The following is a 23,984-nucleotide window of genomic DNA, read 5'->3' as shown; positions in this document are numbered from 1 at the left end:
TGTTCTAGTGTTTGATAGAGATTTGAGCGCGCTTCTGAACTATCACTCTGTCTTTATTTCTTGCACTCTCTCATTTGCTTTTATGCGTGTTGTTGCTGCGTTGTGCTCTTGTGTACGTATTTCTTACTTTCCCTTACTCGATTTTAATTGTGATCATATTGTGTAAGGCATGAGGTACTCTAACTTTTGTATATTTCTTACAAATAGGATATTGTGATATAAGAAAGAATTGTGGTACTCAAGTTTAATCTTTGTAGAGGGGTTGTGTGCCACCATCGTCTATTGGAACAAATGGATGGCATGCACTATTTGAACATCTATAGACCTGATTAGCAGCTTGGTCGGAACGCAGAATAATCACGGTCATCAATTCTACTGTGTGCTGCGACATCAAGCAACTACTACTGTAACGGTAGGCGGTAGCTGTTGACACTACCGAATCCATGTGAAGAAGTGGTGGCAATGGAAACAGGACGGTGTCTCCCAGTCAAAACTTGTCCACGTGGCCAAAAGGCTATTATTGTGCCTTGATTTTGCCCTTTGGTGAGCGACGATCCGTGGCCAGGAATTGCAGATTTGCCTGCCAGTCGCCCCACTCGCACACTCGCGCTCACAGCAAACGCCAAAAATACGATGGTCCCGTCGCCCGCGCGCCTCGTCGACGCCCCACCACCCACGCTCCACGCACGGCACAGATGCCACCACGCAGGGCAGTGAGGGCTGAGGGCACCACTCGGCAGTGGGCCAAGCCCACGACGCTCCGGCCGTGGTCTGCAGGATGCATCACTGCTGTTGAAAGTGGCAGGCGTTCACGGTCCTTCACCTCACGATACGTAACAAACATCAGCTGTTCTTGCGGACCGCGGAGAGTTTATGACCATACGGTGGGATGGACGCTTGAAAGACAAGGGGTGTATAAACGGTTAAAATACTGTTTTGTATAGTAGATCGAACTATTTACAAAAATAGAGTTTAAAATAAAAAAAACCAGTTAAAAACGCTGATACCATTAGCCTTACAACTTGCTGCTACCGTTTCATATCTTTTGACCCCTTATCTAGCTTGCCTGCCATCAAGCTATTATTAAAGCATCTCCAAGAGCTCTTAAAAACATATTTTCCAATTTGGGATCTTCCTAAACTCCTCTTTTTCGAGAAGAAAGCAATCATTCCAACATACCCCTAATTTTCCCTAAAAATCTTTTTGAATTAGTTATTATAGGTCCATTCATATCTCTGCGGATTTTTTTCAAATCTCTGCCGCACCCTCAGGGCATGTATAACTCATATAAGTGATCCGTATCTTAAGGGGTATCAAGAGGTTAAGTGTAAAAAACACACAAGAGAAGTATCTTGGTGAAAGAACGTATCTAGCACGGTTCTATAAGTTTATATACAATTCCATACATACAACCCAATGAGTCGTGTCTTGATGGATTTTAGTGAATAAGATACATATCACTACAGGAAAACGACCAGTTTCCGACGGCCTAAACCGTCGGAAATAAGTCCTGAACCGTCGGAAGTAGTTACTTCCGACGGCTTAAGACGGGTCCCGTCGGAAGTAACGCCGTAGGGGATACCCAGTCGGAAGTATCAGCGTTTCCGACGGCTCCGTCGGAAGTAAACTTATTTCCGACGGCCAGGGTGGCGCCGTCGGAAATAAAGCGAGGTGGGCCCCGCAGACGGCCGGCCGCCGGCGCCTGACGCCGTCACAGCTTAGTTCCGACGGCCCCGTCGGAAATAAGCGGCCGTCGGAAGTAATTAAAAAACAGAGAAACAGAATTTGTTTGCTTTTTGTTTTACAAACAATCACACAAATTCAATCTGCACACAATATCCAGTTTTCATCCAGAATCACATACAATACCACATGAAACACACAATAACACAAGTTCACAAGTTAAAGCACAAGTTCACAAGTTAAAGCACAAATTCACAATGTTCACAAGTTCACATGTTCAGAAGTTCACAATAACACAAGTTCCCAATACCACAAGTTCACAAGTCCATAGTACGAGAAAAACACAAGCAGACAGGCTACTCAAATGGAGGAGGTTGATCAAATGGATGTGGTTGATTTGATCCGCTAGCTCCTCCACTGTTTAGAAGACCGTCCACAAAAGAAGCGACCGCATCTTCAGAGTCCTCATTTCCCGGAGTTAGCAAGTTTCCTGGAGGGACCTACAACATTCAAAAAAATGTGTTAGTAGTTAAATTCTTGTTATGCAACGTCAAAAGAAAAAGTCAAGTAATATAACCTGAGGTGCAGGTGTGGGCCAACTAAATTGTGGAGTCGGTACAAACTGCGGGATAGGTGGAGGAGGTGGCATAGTCATCGCTGAAAAATCTGGACGTTGCCCTAGTGCTATTTGCTGAAAGAAATTGAAAGCTATGTTACGAGGATATATTAGAAAATATGTGCTCCAATTATAGTAGAGGCTCACGAGGATCTAATTACCTGCATCATCTCCTGCTGTCGTGCAAATTGAGCAGCCCAGTACTCTTGTTGTTGCTTGTTATACTCCTCCTGCCGCCTCAAAGCTTCCTGCATCCGGATCAGCTCGGCGTTTCCTTGGGTACTAGAGCGAGGACCACGGCTAGACGACCTCGATGGACGAGACCTTTCAGGCCTCACCTGAGTCGAGTCGATAACACTACCAAACATGGGGTAACTAGAAAAAAATAGAAAGAAGTTAAACACGCAACACATCATGTTAGAAAAGATCAAATCGACGAATTAATAATAGCAAACTCACCGTCCATGAGGTTTTCCGCCTCCACTAGCATACACAACCTGAGGATCGATAGGCTGATTCATCCAATCATAGTCTTGCCCATGCTCCGACATCATGGAAGCACCATATGAGGCCTGACAAATAATAAATAATGCAGTTATATTTTTCTCGACTCTTAGAATAGAAGTGCATTGTAACTAGTTGCGAAAGTCTCACCACACGCTCAGCAGCTGACTGAGAACACAACTGTTCTGGATTTGTAGGATCCGACCCCCTGTGACCTCTAAGGTAAACCTGAACATCACTCGGCGTAACACCAGAACTAGCTTCCTACAAGCAAGAGAAAATAACATAAACACATAGAAGATTCATGATATGCACGACCATAAATTACACTTACCATGCGCTTTGCCAAACGAACGTGGCCATCACCACCATATCTGTGGTGAACATCATGCCCACGATTTGAGCTGTTTCTCATTGAAACACCTTTAAATCCATCTGTTGCCCAATATTTGCATACAGCCCGCCAACCAGCCTCATTTGATGCCATCCATGGCACCGAGTCTGAAAACTTTATTTCGATCCAATGTATTGTTAGTACTAACACTTGGACATGAATTAGGATAAAAACAATTTACCTCAAGATATTCTTCTTCGGTTAAGTATTTGTTTGATGCCTCACTTTTGGAACGTGGCCGACGTCCTTCCTGCCTTAATATGTAATCAGAAGTGACCTGGATCCGAGCATAATACATCTGATCCCTAACCAAGGTAGTCGCGCTCTTGTTAAAAACGATCCGTGCACGATCGTTCATACTTCCATCTTCAGGCAACTTGTAACGTTTCTGAAAAAACAAGAAACAAGATTTTTAGCACATTGTATAGTTGAATCAATTCAAGTTGGGCTAGAGAACATACCCAGAACTCATGCCACACAGCACCTTGGGCATTCCTATGTTCCGCATTGAACGCGAGCCCGTACTGATCCCAAGACATACAAGGCACCTCAACGCCTTTCTCCATCACTACACCAGGCCAGAGATATTTGCATATACTTCCCAAAACTTTATTCACCTGTGTGCGACGTCCTTGACCTTGAAAAGATGCATCAATCCAAGACCTGCAACCACATTGTACAAAAGAAGCATTAACAAATTTCATATAATGCATGAACAAATATTTAACATTAGAATCAACTCACTCGTCGCCACACGGTACGATCAAAATCTTATCCTCCTCACGAGCAGGAACTTTAGGAGGAGGCACCCAATGTGTTTTCCTCGACTTCCGTGCCCGAGAAGACCCTCCACCACTAGAAGCTCCAGCATCACTGCTAGGCCATGAGTCCCATCCGCCTGCTGACCATCCACCCTCAAACTGACCACCACCGGAAGACCACCCATCTCCACCTCCACCTCCAGCATCATCTTCCTGCTCATAGTCTGCATCGGCCGCATCGTAATCGGCCGCATCCTCACCCCTCGCCTCCTCCTCTCGAGTCTCGTTAACATCCTGCACATGAAACACTTTAATCATTAGATTCATATAAACATTACTATATTGAAATAAAATAATAATTTAGAGTAATCACACCTGTCCATGCATATCAGGTGGAAGATGTTCCATCAAAGCCTGTCGTCTGTTGCTCGAGAGCGACTCGGTACCCTGGAACAGACACTCCTGTGCTTTGCTTCTTCCTGAAGAAGAAGAAGAGCCCTTCGTCATGCCCTTCACAAAATTCTTCAACTTTCGAGCCGCCATCCTGCATATTGAAAATTATATTAGTATAACAATAAAGAGATAACAACATAGTATAACAATAAATTAAATTTTAATTCATCAAAATAAATATTTACTTCTTAATCATATTCGAAATCAGGATTAATTTGTTGTCTTCTCAAGCGCGTCGACTTTCTCTCGGGCGTCTTTTTCTTCTTCGACTTCCGTTTCCTTTTTGGAGGAACTATTACATCATTAAGATCGCCCGCTACTGAATCTGGCTCCATTGTTGTTTCTATATTAAAAACGGGTGGAACTTCAATTTCTTGATAAATTTCTTCAACATCAGCTTCCACCTCATTTTGTTGATAACTTGTATCACCCTTTAAATATAATCTTTCACGGGGATTTACGTTGTACACTACCCACCAGTCTTTAAGATCGATACAGGGATATGACATATAATACACTTGGTCCACTTGAAAACCAAGAACAAATTTACTACAACCACGAGTCATTATACGCTCGTGTTTGACTTCTACCATACCAAATTGGTTTTGTCGTATCCCATGTTTAGGATCGATCCAATCACATTTGAAGAACATAACTTTCAGATTTTTTCCCCCAGCGAAGTCGAATTCCAATATATCTTTGATAGTTCCATAATAATTCATCTCCCTTCCTTGCTCATCAAAAGACCAACATACCACACCAGTATTTGTTGTCGCAGCTAACGGTCGAGTACATTCAAACTTGGTTGAACGAAAACGATATCCCTTGACATCATAACGACCATAGCTTCTGACTTTGACAAGTGCACGTGACATCTGACGTAAGTCCTCGTCAACGTTGGAAGTTTTTTCGCACTGTCAGTTACGAATATAGATCAATAGGAGGAACTATTAAAAAGATAAACTATATGAACACATAAGAAAACGGATGTGATATTTACATGAACTCGAAACCAATTAATGAAATTGGGAGTGCCTTCTTTTCCTTCGCGAAGCATGATTTCATACAGCCTCGTCGACAGTTTACCCTTATTCTGTCGTTCGTACTCTCTGTTGAAAAAAAGTAAATAAAAGAGTTACGAGGAGTAATGAGCACATGTTGCTCTTCAATTTTGAAAATCTATGCTTACTTGAAGTATGGAGTCATCTCTTCCATGTTTTCATACATGTAGAGTAATGCATCCAACTTTTCTTCACGTCCAATGTGATATTCAGTTGATGCTCCAACTGTCTTTCCCTCGAATGACAAAATTTTGAGTTTACTGCATGGACCAGCTTGATCAACATTATACCTTAATGTAGGTGCATTTACATTGTGTTCTTCTGCAAAGTATACACTCGTGAAGGCTGATATCTCTTTATATTTAAATTCTTCAGCAATACACCCTTCAACTCTTCCCTTGTTGCCAACCATTGCACTAAGCTTCTTAAGTGCCCTTTCTATGTGATACATCCATCTATACTGCACAGGACCCCCAATCTTAGCTTCATATGGAAGGTGTACAAGTAGATGTTGCATCGGATTGAAGAATCCAGGGGGAAATATTTTTTCCAATTTGCAAATAAGGACCGGAATCTCCTTCTCTAATTTCTCCATCACATCTTTTTTAATTTCTTTAGCACAAAGTTGTCTATAGAAGTAGCTTAACTCAGCTAACGCCGTCCACACATCATTATTCAAGTAACCCCGAAACATTACAGGAAGTAATCTTTCCATAATAATGTGATAATCATGACTCTTCAATCCATTCATTTTTCCTGTCCTCAAATTCACGGACCTTCTGAATCCCGCGGCATACCCATCTGGAAATTTTAAGTTTTTCAACCACACCATCACCTCTTTCTTTTGCTTAGATTTTAGACAAAATGACGCACGTGGCTTAGCACCACTCTGAAGCAAGACTAGGCTTGGTCGGTTACAAATTTTCTGTAAATCTTTTCTGGCCTTTATATTATCTTTGGTTTTATCGGGAAAATCCATACATGTACTAATAATGCTTTCAGCAACATTCCGCTCTTGGTGCATGACATCAATGTTGTGCATCAGAATCAAGGCCTCCGTATAAGGGAGTTCCCACAAAGAACATTTATGTGTCCAATTATGTTCTATTCCAAATCCCAGGTAACAAGTACCGTCTGGTTTCAAATTATCGAGCGCAGCATGAATCTCTGCGCCACTCAAACGCTTCGGTGGGCCTTTGGTAACAATGGTGTCTTTTCGAAATTGATTTGCCTCAAATCTGAACGGGTGATCGAGAGGCAAGAAACATCTGTGGCAATCAAAGTAACAGATCTTCCCACCAAACTCAAGACGAAAACAATCTGTATCCTTACCACATATTGGACATGTCAACTTTCCATGACAACTCCATCCAGCAAAAATACCGTAGGCCATGAAATCATGAATCGACCACAAGTACGCAACTCGAAGATTGAATCTCTCTTTCTTGTAGCAATCGTAAGCTTCGACTCCTTCCCACAATTTTTTCAACTCATCGACTAAAGGTTCCAACATTACATTGAGATGTTTTCCAGGGTGTTCTGGTCCAGGAATGATTAGACACAGAAACATGTAATCGTATTTCATGCAAAGGTGAGGTGGAAGATTGTATGGAACTGCAAATACAGGCCAACAAGAATACGGCGATGTGGTCATATTGAAAGGTGAGAACCCGTCCGTCGCCAACCCGATTCGAATATTTCTAGCTTCACTAGCAAAATCCGAATCAAAATCATCAAGCGCCTTCCACGCATCACTATCAGATGGGTGCATCATAACTTGAGGGTTCTCGCGGTCACGTTCTTTGTGCCATCTCATCTGCTTAGCGGTGTTTTTTGAGAGAAACAACCGTTTTACACGAGGCGTGAGAGGCATGTAACGAAGTTGCTTCTTTGCTACTTCTGTTGTCAATTTATCTCCATCTTCATTTACGACCTCAACGAACCTTGATTTGCTGCATCTCAAACATTTGTCTAATTTTTCATTTTCCTTCCAGAAAAGCATACAGTTATCTGGACAAACATCAATTTTTTGATACTCCATACCTAAGCCAGAGAGTAACTTTCTTGACTGATACACGTCTTTGGGCATTTTGTGATCTGGTGGTAATACGTCGCTGATCAAATTCAAAAGTTCATTTAAGCAGTTGATGGAGAATGCGAACTTAGACTTGATAGCCATAAGTCGCGTCACAAAAGCAAGAATGGTTACTCTCGTGTGTTCGTGCAACGGCTCTTCTGCTGCTTTGAGAAGTTCAAAGAATTTTTTAACTTCCGGCGGTTGAGGATCCTCAGGATTATCTGGAAACACTAAATCGGGATCCTCTCTTAAATCCTGAACCATCTCCTCCATTCGGTCTAAATCCGGGTCAAAATCGTCTTGACCTTCTGGAGCATATCCACGGGGAAGCTCCTCACCATGATGCACCCAAACTTCATAATTTGGCACGTAGCCATTTTTGCAAAGATGACCAGACATCTCTTTCTTGGTTTGACGTTGATAATTTTTGCAAACACTGCATGGGCACCACACTCGACCATTTCTTGACGAAGAAAAAACACGATTGATAAAATCTTCGGTTTTCTGTATCCACTCAAGCGAAGGATCATTTTTTCGCCAGCCTTCATACATCCAGCGACGACTATCACCCATCGTTCGACTAATTAAAGATCAAGACAAGTTCATTAATTTCTAGATATATTATCAGCCAGTGGTCCTACACTTATAGGAAAGGATAGGTCCTAAACCCACCTAAGGGTGAACGACATATCACAGATTTATGATAAGTCAATGAGTTTGAACGAAATTTCGGCAGCATAACCCCGTTGTTCTCCATTGCACGCCCGTAATGGTGCAACGGAGAACAAGAGGGTTATGCTGTCGAAATCTCACTCAAACTCATTGACTAATCATAAATCATATTTGATATGTCGTTCACTCTAAGGCTGTCCAAAAAGGGACAATTTCGGTACAACACACTACTTTATTAAGCAATGTGTTGGACCGAAACGAGTGACGCATAAGTTTAAACCTATTTTAGTATAGTATCGCATTATACTACAACATCACATCAAATTATACTACAACATCACATTATACTACAACATCACATCAAATTATACTACAGCATCACATTATACTACAACATGACATTAATAAAGTTCAAAATTACCTGAATTGCCCACAGGAGTGACGGCTGGCGACCGGTGTGAAGCTGCGTGCGCGCGCTCACGTGCGGCCGCGTTCGGCCCCGTGCGAACGGCCACGTGCGCGCGCTCACGTGACAAGACTCGACGACGGCCTCGGGCTCGGGGACGGCTGCGTCCTCGGGTAACGCGGCGGCGGGCCGCTGCGGCCTCGGGCAACGGCCGCGGAGGCTGTGGACGACGGCGGGGAGGTCCCGGCGGCCACGGGCGGCGCTGGCCAGGGGCGGGGAGGCGGCGGCGTCCACCGCGGCGCTGGCCACGGGCGGCGGCGTCGGCTCTGGCGCGCGAGCCCCCCGGGCGGCGGCGGCCACGGGCGGCGCTGTCCAAGGGCGCGGGCGGCGTCTCTGGCGAGCCCCCCGACCGGCGGCGGCTCTGGCGAGCCCCCCGGGCGGCGGCGGCGCGCTGTGCGTGCGGCGCGGACGTGGGTGCGTGTGCGTTGTGTGCGTGCGTGCGCGGGGTAACGGACGTTAGAGACTCTCCTTATTTCCGACGGCCAAGGTGGTGGGCCGTCGGAAATAGACGTATTTCCGACGGCTGGCCTTAGGCCGTCGGAAATAAGACTATTTCCGACGGTACCCTAGGAACCGTCGGAAACAGTGTAGGCCGTCGGAAACTGGTCGTTTTCCTGTAGTGTATATTGGGTTGTATGAACGAGTTTTTTAGATATATCCAATGCTTGAAGAACCTTAACATTGTATCTAGATTCATCAGCCGCCGTCAGTTACTAGTTTTTTTTAGGGAAATTTGGATCCATACCATTAAAAGATCATCACTTTAGATCCATACCATTACTATCTCACTTACATGTGGGTTCACATGAGTCAATGACATGTGGGGTCCATGATATATATCTAAAGTTTGGATCTTTTAATGGTATAGATCCAATTGTTCCTTTTTTTTATGTTGTTGTATCTACAGCAAGAATACTTGTGCCCACTTACATACATCGATTCCAGCGCTGCCCATTTACTTGCACACAGCCCATTTATATTGGTACGCCAGAGTGTATCAAGCCACGAGAAGGTGCATATAGCAGCGTGAAATCAGACGGACCATTGGACGCAGGAAAGGAGTATTGGGAGCATACGTCGCGGTGAATATTTCCTATTATATATTGTATTAGACGACCATTGGACGCAGGAAAGGAGTATTGAAATCACACCCATCTAATCAATAAATATATATATATATTGTATTTTATTAAAACAAAATTTATCCTATTATATATAAAAATCATAGCAATGCAACGGATCGGGTTTGAAGGCAGCGCTACACGCTTCATTTTTTTTCGCGGTGGAGGAGCAGTCGCTCGTGTACGTGAGAGTTCGCGGTGGGAGAAAGTCGCGTTGGTGGTGAGACGGATTTATGTGGTGCCTTCACTGTGATCGTTTGAGTTGTCATTATTACTCAAATTGTGAATTATATGTTTGTTGGGAGAGCGTGTCTTGGTTGTTACAGTTGCATATGTTACTATTTTACATTATTAGCTAGAACTCATTTTAGTGGAAGTTGTTTGGCTAGTTTAAGCTTTGTTTTCTTTATCAACATAATCGATAGCAGCGCAGGCTACACAGTGCAACTGCTGTCGTTGATAGTACACTCGTACTGCGAGACTGCAGTCCACAACATCCAAATCCGTTGCCGATCTGACCGGGGCCCCTAGATCTCCCGCGCGCAATCCTGGTCCTGCACCCCAGCTGCTCCCACCCACCGCAGTGCCAGTGCCGCTGCACGTACGGGGCGCTTGCACAGAAGTGAAAGCATGGCAGTGGGTAAAAAAGTTGTAGCACGCCGCGAGAGGATGGATCGGATGTGTCTGCAGGGGACGGCATGGCCGCATGGATGCTGGAGCAGTGCAAGGCAGCCGCATGGCGCCATATGGATCTCTGTACTCTAGCAGCCACGAGTCTACGACGACCAATGCACAGCCGCAGCGCTGTAGCAATTTGGCATGCATGCAATCCTCCAGTGGAAGCACCCTGCCAACAAATAGGACCGTGCATGGAGGCGACAGCTGCTGCACATGGGATGGCATGGCAGCCGAGTGTTACGGCGTGTGACGGCCAACAGAATACTGTGCCCGCGTCGTCTACGCCATGCCCATGCATGGTCCCCGGCCGGGCGTCGCTGTATGGTCGTCGAGCGGTTGCATCGTGATTACTCATGACAGACGATTTTGGTGCCAGTGCCACTGGGCCGACACGAGTCTGGTCACAGCGTGAGAGCAAATATAACAACTCGCTGTAAGCAGGTTAAATTTGACATGAAAAAGATAAACGAGGAGAGAGTAGAAGCGGGCTACAAATTAATAGCCAGCTTATACACTGGAACCAAAAAAAAATTATGAGAGAGACAAGTTGACTATATATTAATTATGAAAATTATTATATATATCGACAATAAAATAGGCTGCAAACGTCTCCACTCTCACTCTCTTCTCTTCTGTCTCATCCATCTCAGCGTTTACACAACGGAAACTACAATTATTTTTGGCGGCCAGAAACCGCCGACCGAAAATAAGGTCTTTGCCGCCGAAAATAAGCTATTATTGGCGACCTTAGGCTTATTTTCGGCGGTTTCTGGCCGCCAGAAAAAATCAGGCGAAAATAAGCCTTTATTTTCGGCGGACAGGGACCAACCGCCGAAAATAGCTTATTTTCGGCGGCCAGCTGCTCAGCTGCCGACAATAATTGTTGACTATCGGCGGCGGACACGTGGCCGCTGGAAATAGCTTATTTTCGGCGGCCAGCTGCTTATTTTCGGCGGTCTACTGAGGCCGCCGAAAATTAATAATTTCAGACAAAAAATTTTAATAAAATGCAAAAAAATAACAGAAAAATCATCAACATTATAATCACAATAAAATGACAGAAATATAAATCCACAATTGCACAATTCATAAATAGTCCACAATATAAAGTTAGAGTCCATTACAACATCCGAGTTCACAAATAGTCCATACTACATAAAGTTCACATATAGTCCATTACAACGCACAATTCAACACAAAACTAAACCATCACATATCGGGGTCGTTGGAGTTGTGACCACTACCTCCAGAAGCGAAAAACTCATTGACGAAGTCGTGTAACGGGTTTGGATTCTAAAGGAAAAAAGAAGACATTAATAACGGCAGTGTTTACATGCATGACCACTATTCAAACAAATTGTTTGTCAAACTAACCTCTCCTGGAGTAGCTCCCTCTCCTGCAATAGCTCCTCCTGGTGCTGGTATCACCGGTGGTGGCGTGTTTTGGCCCATGACCCCGGATCCCTATAAAATCAAGTTTAGTCAAGATTTGAAAGGTTGATACAAACGACAAGTCTTAACTAAATTGAAGCATCTGAGGTGGAGGTGGAGGTGACGGAGCATGTAATCCCCACTGAGGCATCAGCGGCTGAAATTGAGGGAAAACAAATGGTTGCTGATGTGCCTGCTGTGGAAACCAAGACTGTTGCAAATATAATATATTAGTTATAGAACCAATATCGAGCGTGTTGAGAATAAATAAGACACTCACGTTCATTGTTTGTTGCACATGTGCGTTGTAAGCAGCCATGTACTCTGATTGCTGTTGGAGGAATGCCACTTGTTGTTGCCGCAGCTCTTCACGAAACTTTTCTTGCCGCTCTCTCATAGCGTCCTCCATGCTAGATACAGAGCGCCGACTACGGCTGCTACTACCACAACCCGCCTGCGATGAAGAGCCGCCATGAGAACGCAACTCCGTCGAATCGATCACACCGGTAAACATAGAATATATTGAAAACAAGAAAAGTAGCTATTTGGTCATTGTTCCAATATTATTGAAAAAAATCACAAGTTCATACCGTCCATGCGCCTTTCTTCCAATAGAATGCACAACTTCAGTGTCGATGGTAGGCGCTCCTCGCCAATCGTAGTCTTCTCCATACTTCCTAACCATCTCCTGCCTGTATGTCTCCTGCAATACAATATGAAGGTTCAACACACATGTAATTAGCTATATGGCAAGAAAACATTAGTCCTAACAACAACTAACCATACGCTCAACGGCCGCTTGACTACACAGCTCATCGGAGATTTCACAGTTTTTCGCTCTATGCCCTCTCCTATAGACATCGATTGGGCTCAGGACAACTCCAGTTTGAGCCTCCTGCAAATATATGAGTTTAATCCGGTTTCATTTCTGAGTAAAACAGAATACTACATACTCACCATTCGCTTCGCCAACCGAATGTGTCCATCAGCCCCATAGGTATGGTTGACTACGACCTCATCATCGTCCTCGTCCTGCTGATGGCGCTGCCTATGTCGATTCCTGTTAGACTTCTCAATCCACTCGGGTGAAGCCCATATCTCACACAAAGCCTTGTAAGCCTGCGGCCGGTGTTCCATCCATGGAAGAGTTACCTGCATATAAAGCGTTAGCTCAAAATTACATTCACATCTGAATGAGCTGATAAATTAGATTTTTACCTCCATGTACTGGTCTACAGTCAAGTAGACATCCGATTATTGTCGAAAGTTGTTGATAGAATGACTTTGGCGAGCATTGGAAAATGCATCCCTGCATACCTTCTTCGCATTTTTCTCTAATACTCGGTCTGCATGCTCTTGAGCCTCAGGTTCCACACGATAGCGTCTCTGTCCAACATCGAAAATAAAATTAGTTTGAAAACAACTAATAAATGTTAGTTTGAAACATTACTCTTACCCAAAAGTCGTGCTTGATGGCGCCTTGAGCTGTTCCATATGTAGCATGTGGAGCTAGTGTGAAGTGCGACCAGCTAGTGCAAGGAACCACCACACCTTTCGGGTCGGTGACAATTCCTGGATTATGTAGACGACAGAGGTTACCTAAGACTTGATTAACCTGTCTATGGTGACCTCGACCGTCGAATGACGTGTCATCCCATTGGCTGCATGACAAAAAAACAAGGAAGTCATGTCATATATATAGTGTACAATAAACAAATAAGTAAGAACAAAGTGACCAAACGTGAGTACCTATCACCAACCGGGATGATCAGTACCCGAGCTTTAGAGACCACATATATGTGTCTAGTTGTGGTCCACTCTGAATCCTTCGTGCTTGTCCCCCTTTTCATTTAGGATAAGATTGTTCAGCTGAGCATATAGGCGGTCCTTTGGTGACCACAATGTTCTTTATAAAGTTTTTCTTATTGCTCCTAAAGGGGTGTTTCCTGGGCAACCAGCGTCGATGACAATCGAAGTAAGTGATCTTTCCACCATGAGCAAGGCGGAAGCAATCTGTATCTGAACCGCAATATGGACATGTCAATCTACCATGTGTACTCCAATCGGTAAAAATAGCATACTCCATAAAGTCATGCACCGACCACAAATACACAACTCGAAGTTTGAATATCTGTTTTGTAAAAACATCGTATGCTTCAACACCTTTCCAAAGCTCCTTCAACTCTTCAATCAAGGGTTTTAACATAACATTGAGGTTCTTTCCAGGATAGTCTGGGCCAGGAATGATTAAGCAAAGAAATATAAATTCATATTTCATATAAAGAGAAGGTGGAAGGTTGTATGAAATAACAAAGACGTGCCAACATGAGTATGATGATGCCATTTGACCAAAAGGTGTGAAGCCATCAGTCGCGAGGCCGATTCGAACATTCCTCGGATCAGCTGCAAAGTCGGGATCAAACGTGTCGAGAGCCTTCCATGCATCCCCATCTGAAGGGTGCACGATTAGGTCATCGTTATCATGGACACCTTCTTTGTGCCATCGCATGTGCATAGCGGTTTTTTTAGATAGAAACATCCGTTTCACTCGAGGAGTTAGTGGCAAGTAGTGGAGCTGCTTATGTGCAACATTTGTCATCACCTTCTCACCCTCATCATTAACAACTTCCACAAATCTAAATTGTCCACATTTCAGACATTTTTCTCTTTCGCATGCTCCTTCATGAAAAGCATACAATTATTTTTGCACACATCAACCTTCTCATAATCCATACTGAGACCTTTGATAATTGTCTTTGAATGGTACATGTCTTTAGGCAACTTATTGGGCTTTGGTAGCACATATCCTAATAACTTTAAAATCTCATTGTAACAATTGTTCGAGAAAAAGTACTTGGACTTAATGGCCATGAGCCGAGTCACAAAAGAGAGTATACTCACATCTGTGTGTTCATGCAACGGCTCTTCAGAGTCTTTTAGTAGTTTGAAAAATCTGGAAACCTCTGGTGTGGCAGGATCCTCGGAGCTTAGGTTTAATTCTGGATGTAGCGAATCTAGCATCTCATGCATCGCATCATCGCCAGCCCAATCATTGTTCTCCTCCTCTTCTACATTCTGGTTGGGTACTACCTCACCATGATGTTCCCACACCTCATATCCGGGCATAAATCCAAACTGACAAAGATCTAGACTAACTCTTTCCTTATTAAGAAATATATTGTTTTCGTGTCGCCTACAAAGGCATCTGACAGTGCCGGTTAATGACAAGGAGAATACGTGGTCCACAAAATCTTTGGTTTGGCTACCCAATCATCAGAATGACGTCCATTCCTACTCCAACCATTGTACATCCATGCACGATCGTCAACCATTCCTGAGACTGTTAAACAGAACCATATCGTGAAAATATTATTCAACTTTGTCAAGGGTATCAGTCCTACATGTATAGGCAAGGATAGGTTCTAAACCCACATGAACCTAGCAGGACCCAAAAAAATTCGGCAGCATAACTTCGCTGCCACTGAATAATATTACTTATATACAAAACAAACAATGATATAATACTAATCAAATCAAACTAAGTACCACATACACTAATTATGCAACTATTCTACGTACCAATATAATATACTATTAAAGCTAATAATATAATAGTACAACATATTAATATGAAAGTAATGCCTAAATACAATATGCCCCTAATCCCTAAATCACATATTCACTAATACATTAATGAAATCAAATTAAACAATAATACGAATCACAAATAGTAATCAAACAAATACAATTACAAATATATAATAATTTCGGCGGCACCTAAATAACAACCGCTGAAAATAAGAAATAAAATACGCAAAAAATTACCTTCTCTCGATGCGGCGGCTCGACGACGGCGGTGGAGTGGCGGGCAGGCCGGCGGGCGAGCAGCGCGGGGACGGACGGCGTGGGGACTGTCGGCGACGTGCGCACGGGCAGGGCGGCGGACGGCGCGCGCGGGCGGCGCGCGCAGGGGCTGGCGCGGGCGGCGGCGCAGGGGCAGGGTGCGGGCAGCGGTGCAGGGGCAGGCGCGGTGGCGAGAGGAGGCGCGCGCGGCGGCGTTCTGGTGAGAGAAAGAGAGGAGAGAAACAATGGAGAAGAAGGGACCCGACGGTTTTTAAAAACGCTATTTTCGGCGGCTAGGGTAGGGCCGTCGAAAATAGCACCCTATTTCCGGCGGCTGTGTCAGAAGCCGCCGAAAATAGGACTATTTTTGGCGGCTGTGCCAGACCGCCAAAAGTAGCAACTTATTTTCGGCGGCCCTCCCCTGGCCGCCGAAAATAGTGGGGGCCGCAAAAAATGACTGTAGCTCTTGTTGTGTTAGCCAGCTTATAGCCTCTTATTTCTTACCTTTCTCTCAAGAGGACCGCGACCCAGAGCGTGCGTTGTAGAGTAATCCCTCTGATGTCCTATTATTTGTCGTTTAGACCAACGACATGGTCTCTAAAATATAGCTTTGACCATGTTTTTTTTGTTAAAATGTCAATAAACTATTAATACATCTATACTTTTATATAAAAAATAATTTTTAAGATAAATTGGTGCATATAAATACTAGGTTTCAAAACTAAATAACTCATAGTTAAACTTTTATTAGGCCCCGATTGATTTAAGGAACTACAGATTAGTCCCTCTATTTTAGTCTCATTTAGTTTCTAAATTGCTAAACGGTGGGACTAAAACATGAACTAAATTGTTTTAGTCTCTCGTCTCTCAAGGGATGACTAAAAGGAACTAAATCATATTAATTTCACCTTTTGTCCCTCAGTTGCACTATTGGTGGGAGAATATTAAAGGGTATTTTGGTCCTTTTATGATTTATTTAATGTTTTTAATACTTTGTCTCTTGACTAAATAGAGTAGAGACTAAACTTTAGTCTGCTAACTAAACTTTAGTCTCTGGACTAAAGAAACCAAACAAGACTTTAGTTTGACTTAAATTTTATCTAAAACGACAAATAATAGTACGGCTGAGGGAGTAGGCAGGGTGAGGGTGTCAACTATCAACCCACCGCATGCACCCATGGCTCCTCCCCTCTAGCTTGCTGTAGCTGGGGCACTGGAGCTGCACTACACAGCAGCGAACTGCGGGAGCGGGAGTGAAGTAGCAAAGCTGGGGTGGTCTTCGTCGTGCATGTGACCCGGGCCCCGGCTGACCGTCTCCGACTCTGCTTATGGCAGTACGGGAGATCGATGCACATGCATCATGCATGTACCATGTAGTACCTTGCTTTGGGTGTTTGTGGGCATGCACAGGATCTTGCACTGATTCTGATGCACCAGTATGGGCTCCCCGGCCGTAGTACATCCGTGCCGCCGAACGCGCATTGATGCCCTGGTATACAACAAATTAGGGGTGGATATCGCTCGGCTCGCTATGGCTTAGCCTGTTATACTAATAAGTTAAACATCTAGCTCAGTTTGGCTCGTTAGAAAGCTTGAGTCAGCTCGTTAGACTCGCGAGTCACACAGCTAAATACAAAGATCTATGTACATAAATATATATAACCAAAAAATCATATTTTAAGTGTACTACAAACTCAAAACCTTTATAATATTATTATCATATCATCGTACTAACTTATAACTTTTGATATTAAATTAAATAACCAAATATGTATTAACTTACAGTTTTACAAACTCTTATTTCCTATACTTTAAAGCAGGAAGGAATCCAGCTTCCACGTGCGTCCACGTCGCCAAAAATTTCCTTCGCCGTACGATCGTTATCCAGTGGTGGCAGCTTCTTCCTCCCGTCCGTCGTTGTAGAAAGTTCTAGGTCTCTCCTCGTACCAGCGTCTCCAAATCTCACACGCTCCCTCCTCCTCCCAACGTCTCCAATCTCGCGCTCTCTCCTCCCAAAAACCTCACCTTCCTCCGCTCGTCTGTTCTCTCCGACTACGACGACGCCGCGGCGGCGGCGGCTCCTCCCGCCCCCGCGCTCTCCATCTCCGTCTCCGGCCACTGCTCCCTCTCCGACTCCCTCGGCCGCTTCCAACCCCACTCCTCCCCCGCCCCCGCCTCTGCCCCCGCCCCCATCGGCTTCTTCTCCTCCCGCCGCCGCACCGCGCTCCGCCCCTCCATGCGCGAGGCCGTCCTCGCCCACTCCCTCTCCGCAACCCTAGCCTCCGCCCACCCGCTCCTCCTCATCCTCGTCTCCCCCTCCGCCTCCCCCAACCACTCCACCCACTCCTACGACTACCGCGCCTTCCTCCTCCACGGCGGCCGCCTCGTCCCGGCCTCGCTCGCCATTGTCAACGTCGGGCCTGGATTCCGGGACCAGTACCACACCTTCACCGCTGAGTCGCCTATGCCCTGGCTGCCGTCGGCTCCGGCGCCTGGGCACGCTCACACCCTCGTGGAGCAGAAGGCAGTGGATGAAATGGTGGACGGGTTTGGGATCGGGAGGATGCAGGAGCTCCTCGGCGCTGCTGCGGGGCAGGCGACCGAGATTGATGACATGTACGCAGGGATGCTCAGCAAGCTGGAGAAGCTCGCCAGGGAGATGGAAAAGAGCAATCTCCGTGTGCTCGAGCAGGTCTGCTTCTAAAAAATCCTGTGATTCCTGTCTGCACTGTTGATGTTCATCGCACAGCTGTCTACGAATTTTATGAATGCATGCTCCTCTTATATGAACTGCTACTATCTCTACCTTAGAACAGACATCAACATGTACAGGACTATTAAATTTCCTGTTACATTGTTCTACCGATCTGTTCGCTTCACACAAAATAGTGAACGTCGATTCCAGCCCAAACTTTCATTTGGTCCACTCAGTCTTGCTGTAGACACTGTATTTAAAATACTCTACCAACTTTATTCAGGTCTCTTATTCCTAGACCTGCAATCTCCTTAGCCATGGTCGATTTCAATAATTTAAAACATGTTGATAATGAGTGCCAGATATTCTTAGCGACTCTTGATCAAGTTCATATATGAATGAATCACAGATTCACAGTGTACGGAAGGGAGCCACTTAATACTTAGTAAAACACCATCAGGTAACCACTTTGTAGTTCAAGTGAGCTGAATCGCCCAAATTCAAGATAGTGTATCTCTACATGCCAGTATGATTTCTTTAAATACATTGTTCTACCGATCTGTTCGCTTCACACAAAATAGTGAACGTCGATTCCAGCCCAAACTTTCATTTGGTCCACTCAGTCTTGCTGTAGACACTGTAGTTAAAATACTCTACCAACTTTATTCAGGTCTCTTATTCCTAGACCTGCAATCTCCTTAGCCATGGTCGATTTCAATAATTTAAAACATGTTGATAATGAGTGCCAGATATTCTTAGCGACTCTTGATCAAGTTCATATATGAATGAATCACAGATTCACAGTGTACGGAAGGGAGCCACTTAATACTTAGTAAAACACCATCAGGTAACCACTTTGTAGTTCAAGTGAGCTGAATCGCCCAAATTCAAGATAGTGTATCTCTACATGCCAGTATGATTTCTTTAAATATGCATTGTGTGAGTATATGCTAGATCACAATCTTTTACTTTCACAATAGGTTCTTGCTGTCAGTGACCACAATTTGGTTTAGTTACAATGACTATAGCATGACCTTTACGATCATGCCCTCAAGCATCTAGTTTTTTTACCATATGGATATGTGTGGATACAATAGCAATTAGTTTTATTGTCTATCCCAATTAAGAATGGCCACAATGTAGCATTTGATTGACATACACCTCTAATCTATCGTACATAAGCAAGAATATGTGAATACATCAGCGGTTTGTTTCATTACCTGAATTTATTTATTAAGAATGACCATAAAAAGGGTGTTTTGTTACCTATATATGAACACATACTGCACTACATACAAATTGAAACAAAGTGTAACTCTGGCATATTGTTTCTAGAAACACTAACCGTTAGTTCATGTGATGTTCATCCTCTTTGAGATTTCATCAGACTGCGTTTCTAACAATAGACAACAAAAAAAAGGAATAACTAATGAGTTCAAACAATACTATTATGCCCTTCACTAGGAAACTGGTCAGTACATAGTTTGCCTCCTTTATATATAATATAAATTTAACAATGCATTTTATAGCTTCTTTCTCCTATATATACAAGCTAAAAAATAAGTGTTCAACTGTGTAGAAACAGTGAGATCAATGATTCAATGCCTACACCTAGATATGTCATGTGGTGATTTTGTTGACTGTACTTTAAACTCAAGTTGTGAACAACTCATTAAACTCAAATTGTGAGTAACTCATTGTAACATATAACTGTTGTCTTGTTTACAATGTTCACTACTGTCTTGTGCATGTATCGGGTTTGTTATGCTCCTAGAACCTTCGTAGCAACAGCCGCCGAACCTCGTGGCTCAAAAACAAGTTTTTTTTTTGAAAAACAGGTATTATGCTGGTAAAAGCTTATGTGGCTGCAGACGCAGACATGTTCAACTAATATCTTTTTTCCACATATTTGTTAATGATCCAATTTGTTGTTTTCAAACTTTCTTTACCATGAAGATTACTAATTGTATATTGTTATAATTCAAGTTTGGTTATATCCCTTCTTCGCATAAAAGTATCCTACAATCAAAAGTTACGCGCGCAGGGCGCGCGCCAACCACTAGTTATAATAAGATAGCAACAAGCATCATTATAAGCAATTCATCATCCATTCCACAAACATGTAACATTTTATTGCACAACCCTAACATCATATGCTGCTAGAAACCAAGTTCACAAAACCATAACCAATAATCAAATATTAAATATACAATGTAGGTATGTAGCCATACAATAATGCAAATATTTAAGCACATGACACATCCACATATGTCCATATCACAGATCATAACTACGAGAAACCAAGACTATGAGAGATGAGACGACACCAACGACTAGAAAACTTGTGTTGTGGCTTGGCTCGTTTGGCTCGCGAGCTAGCTCACGAGCTGGCTCATTACAGAACCGAGCTAGAATTCTAGCTTGGCTCGCTACAAAATTAAAACGAGCCGAGTCGAGCCGAGCTACTAACGAGCCGAGTCAAGCGAGTTATCGAGCCACGAGTATTTCGTCCAGCCCTACAACAAATGCAGTGTCGATGTGTATATATACTTAGTTGACTGATCCTTCGTTGTAACGGGAACATATAATACCACCATAACTTATATACAAAATGTGTGTTATACTGTTATAATGAATGTTTCATAATCTATTTATGATCCTGGTCATACATAAATTTTGTTATTTTAATCTAGTCGTTTCACAACTACATTGCAACCATCAGTATCATGCGGACTTCGATATATGCCACGATTTTGTATTGTCTCATCATTAGAGAGCACGTCCCACACCTGCCGGAAGAAGTTCCCTCGTACATCGTCAGTCATCAGTCACGCACCACCATGCGCGCTTGCTTAAACAAAAAGGCAAGTATGTGTGTTTGCGAAGAGAATTAAAGACAGACCAGCACAAAAAGCTACCCCGACGGTGGCGAGAATGACGAACTAGTCATTGCTGTCGGTTCTCCTCTACGTCACTTCCGGCGCCGAGATGACGCCACAGTCCTTGATATAGTAGTCATCGAACGCCCCCAACATGGTGAGTACCGATGACTCTTGGCTGGGCTACCAGACGAAGTGCATCCCGGGCTCATCAGCAAGGTAGTACACTTGGTCGTTGCACCACCAGATGCGCTACTCTACATACATCATGTTCGAGGACGCTCATACAATGTCAACAACGGTCGTCGTCCCAGCGCACAAGAATTTATGGCCGGTCAGTAACGATTTACGTGGCAAGTTGGGTTTCAGGTGGACGATGAGCTGGACGACAATGATGGCGCCGTCGTCGGATGCGGTGCTCAGAACAATCCGAGAGTCGCTGATGTTGGCGACGATCATGAGGTCCCCCTGCTTGACGATGGATAGCACGGTGCACCCGCTCTGGACAACGTCCAAGCGACGGCTGCGCCGGAGCTTGTCGTACACAGTGGCGCATGCGACCAAGTATGATTGCTTCGAGAGGTCGAACTAGCAGTTGTCAAGCTTCTTCTCGTCGTCGATGAACGACGCCAACGTTAGCGCCTTCTGCTAGTGGTGTTTGTTCGGGGATTCTAAGTAAGAAATATTGATTCATCCTTGGCGTTGGTTTATGAAAATGACTCACAAGTCAGATCCATGGAAAAAATATTACGGATAATAAATGCCACGCATGCAAAAAAAGAATTTAAGTTGAAAACATTATTCAAACAAAAAAAAATTGCATGCAAGGCTCTTCTTTAAATACTACCCCATCCAAAAATACAATTTAAGAATCTCGGTGATACTTATCTACTATTACGCATTGTGCAAGGGTAGCAGGTGAGCTTAGGGAGAGATGTAGTAGTTGTTTTTCGTGTCATATATGTAGACATAAACACACATGTGATGTAGCGGTAGCTACTACTCACATTTGCCTGAGGGGTCGCAGGTTTGAATCCCCTTGGGGGGCCATGTGTGAGTTTTTTTAAATTTTAGCTAGACGTGGGTTGTACGGGGGATGAGAATGGACTTTACAGGGAGGGGAATGAGAATGACATAACAAGGAATAAGAATGATAGAACAGGGTGACAGAACATGAGAATGGACTGTGTGAAGAGTGGAATAACAGACTACCGTTGCAACCTTAATAAGTAGTAGAGATACTTCATGGGACCACGACTTTTATATACTCCTTCGGTTGCAAAATATGGTTCTTTCTACCTATATTTTTTCTCCATATTTATCCGAATAATAATGAATATGTACATACATTCAAACTATATTCATAGATTAATTAATGAATATTTATTTAGTCCAAAACACATTATATTTTTGGAACGGAAGGAGTATTATATAGGTAAATCTTGCTTAAATCATATATTTATTCAAATATACTTATATTTTTAACTTTCCAATTATTGTATATGTATATATTTACAATATATCTCATTTACATAACACAAAATAGACATCAATTATAGTGATAAAAGCCAAACGCTTTATACCAAGTAAGGCCTTGTTCGTTTACGTCGGATTGCACCCGGAATCGTTCCGGCTAATTAAAGTTTATATAAATTAGAGAAGTAATCTGGTTAAGAATCGTTCCGACCCACCAATCCGACATAAACGAACAAGACCTAAGCAAGGTTCAAATCCTCCACACCCTAATATTATTGAATATTATTCCACACGGGCATGGAATTTTATTTGCCACAAGGAGCCTGACCCATTTTTTATAAGTCGCTTGATCGCTCATCCTGTAGAAGGTTGAAGTTTCTAGATGGATTGGTGGAGGGCACAGCCGGAGCACACTATGGAAGGTTAGCCTTAGCCTGCGAGGCATTGTCGGAGCACGTGACGGAGGTCAGACTCAGGGAGAGCAAGCTAGCGCCGCCGGAGCACAGAATGGAGGTCGACCCTAGGGATTGGAACAACGGAGCTGATGACTGGGGAGTGGGACGAGGGATGAGGAGTTTGGAGGCAAGGCCATCCCAACGGGAGAGGTCACGTAGGCACATGGTGCGGAGGCGGAGGAGCGCAAGCAAGACTACGGACTACGGTGGCACTGGTCGACGTCCTTGGGGTCGGTGCCCACCGCCGATTGGGTGGTGGAAGGCGCGGCATCGGGACTCGGGAGAGAAAGATAAAACAAGGTACAGTATTTGGAACGACATGAAGATGAATAGATGATTTTTTTCATTTTTTAACGAGATAGTTCATATAGGGGAAGATAGATAAGTGGAATGGTCGGAGAGAAACTGTATGTGGGGATCTTTTAGGCCTAGTTTGGGTACTCTAGTAATAAGTGGGATTGGAGTGGATTGAGATGTATTGAGAGAGTATTTGATCTATTCGGGATTTACACCCTCTCCAATCCCTCAAAAACACTCTAATCCCAAAGTATCCAAACTAGACCTTAGGGGGATTAAACAAAATATATCTGGTAGCACATAAAAGGGGAGTTGTATGGGAAAATTGTTGGAGAGAGTCTAAAACTAATTGGAACTATTCTACCTCTCCCAAATCACTCTATTCATAATTCAAATTCATATTTAAATACCTCCCCCTCAAA

General features: G+C 43.7%; 1 protein-coding gene and 1 long non-coding RNA gene across 2 annotated transcripts; one reads left to right on the top strand and one right to left on the bottom strand.

Moving 5' to 3' along the window:
• Nucleotides 1–12,583: 12,583 nt before the first annotated feature.
• On the bottom strand, nucleotides 12,584–12,912 carry LOC109942979 (uncharacterized). Its single transcript, XR_002265555.1, has 3 exons — nucleotides 12,875–12,912; nucleotides 12,699–12,812; nucleotides 12,584–12,620 (listed from the first exon to the last, which is right to left on the bottom strand). It is a non-coding gene; the product is annotated as an uncharacterized lncRNA (long non-coding RNA).
• A 4,332-nt stretch (nucleotides 12,913–17,244) lies between these two features.
• LOC103642724 (uncharacterized) lies at nucleotides 17,245–18,464 on the top strand. Its single transcript, XM_008665930.3, has 2 exons — nucleotides 17,245–17,252; nucleotides 17,711–18,464. Exons 1-2 carry the CDS (start codon nucleotides 17,245–17,247, stop codon nucleotides 18,462–18,464), a joined length of 762 nt encoding a protein of 253 aa, XP_008664152.3.
• Nucleotides 18,465–23,984: the final 5,520 nt, after the last annotated feature.

The sequence above is a fragment of the Zea mays genome, chromosome 10, assembly GCF_902167145.1.
Source record: "Zea mays cultivar B73 chromosome 10, Zm-B73-REFERENCE-NAM-5.0, whole genome shotgun sequence".
Lineage (NCBI taxonomy): Eukaryota > Viridiplantae > Streptophyta > Magnoliopsida > Poales > Poaceae > Zea > Zea mays.
Note: the sequence above shows the minus strand (reverse complement) of the source record. Positions and strands in the feature narration are given on the sequence as shown.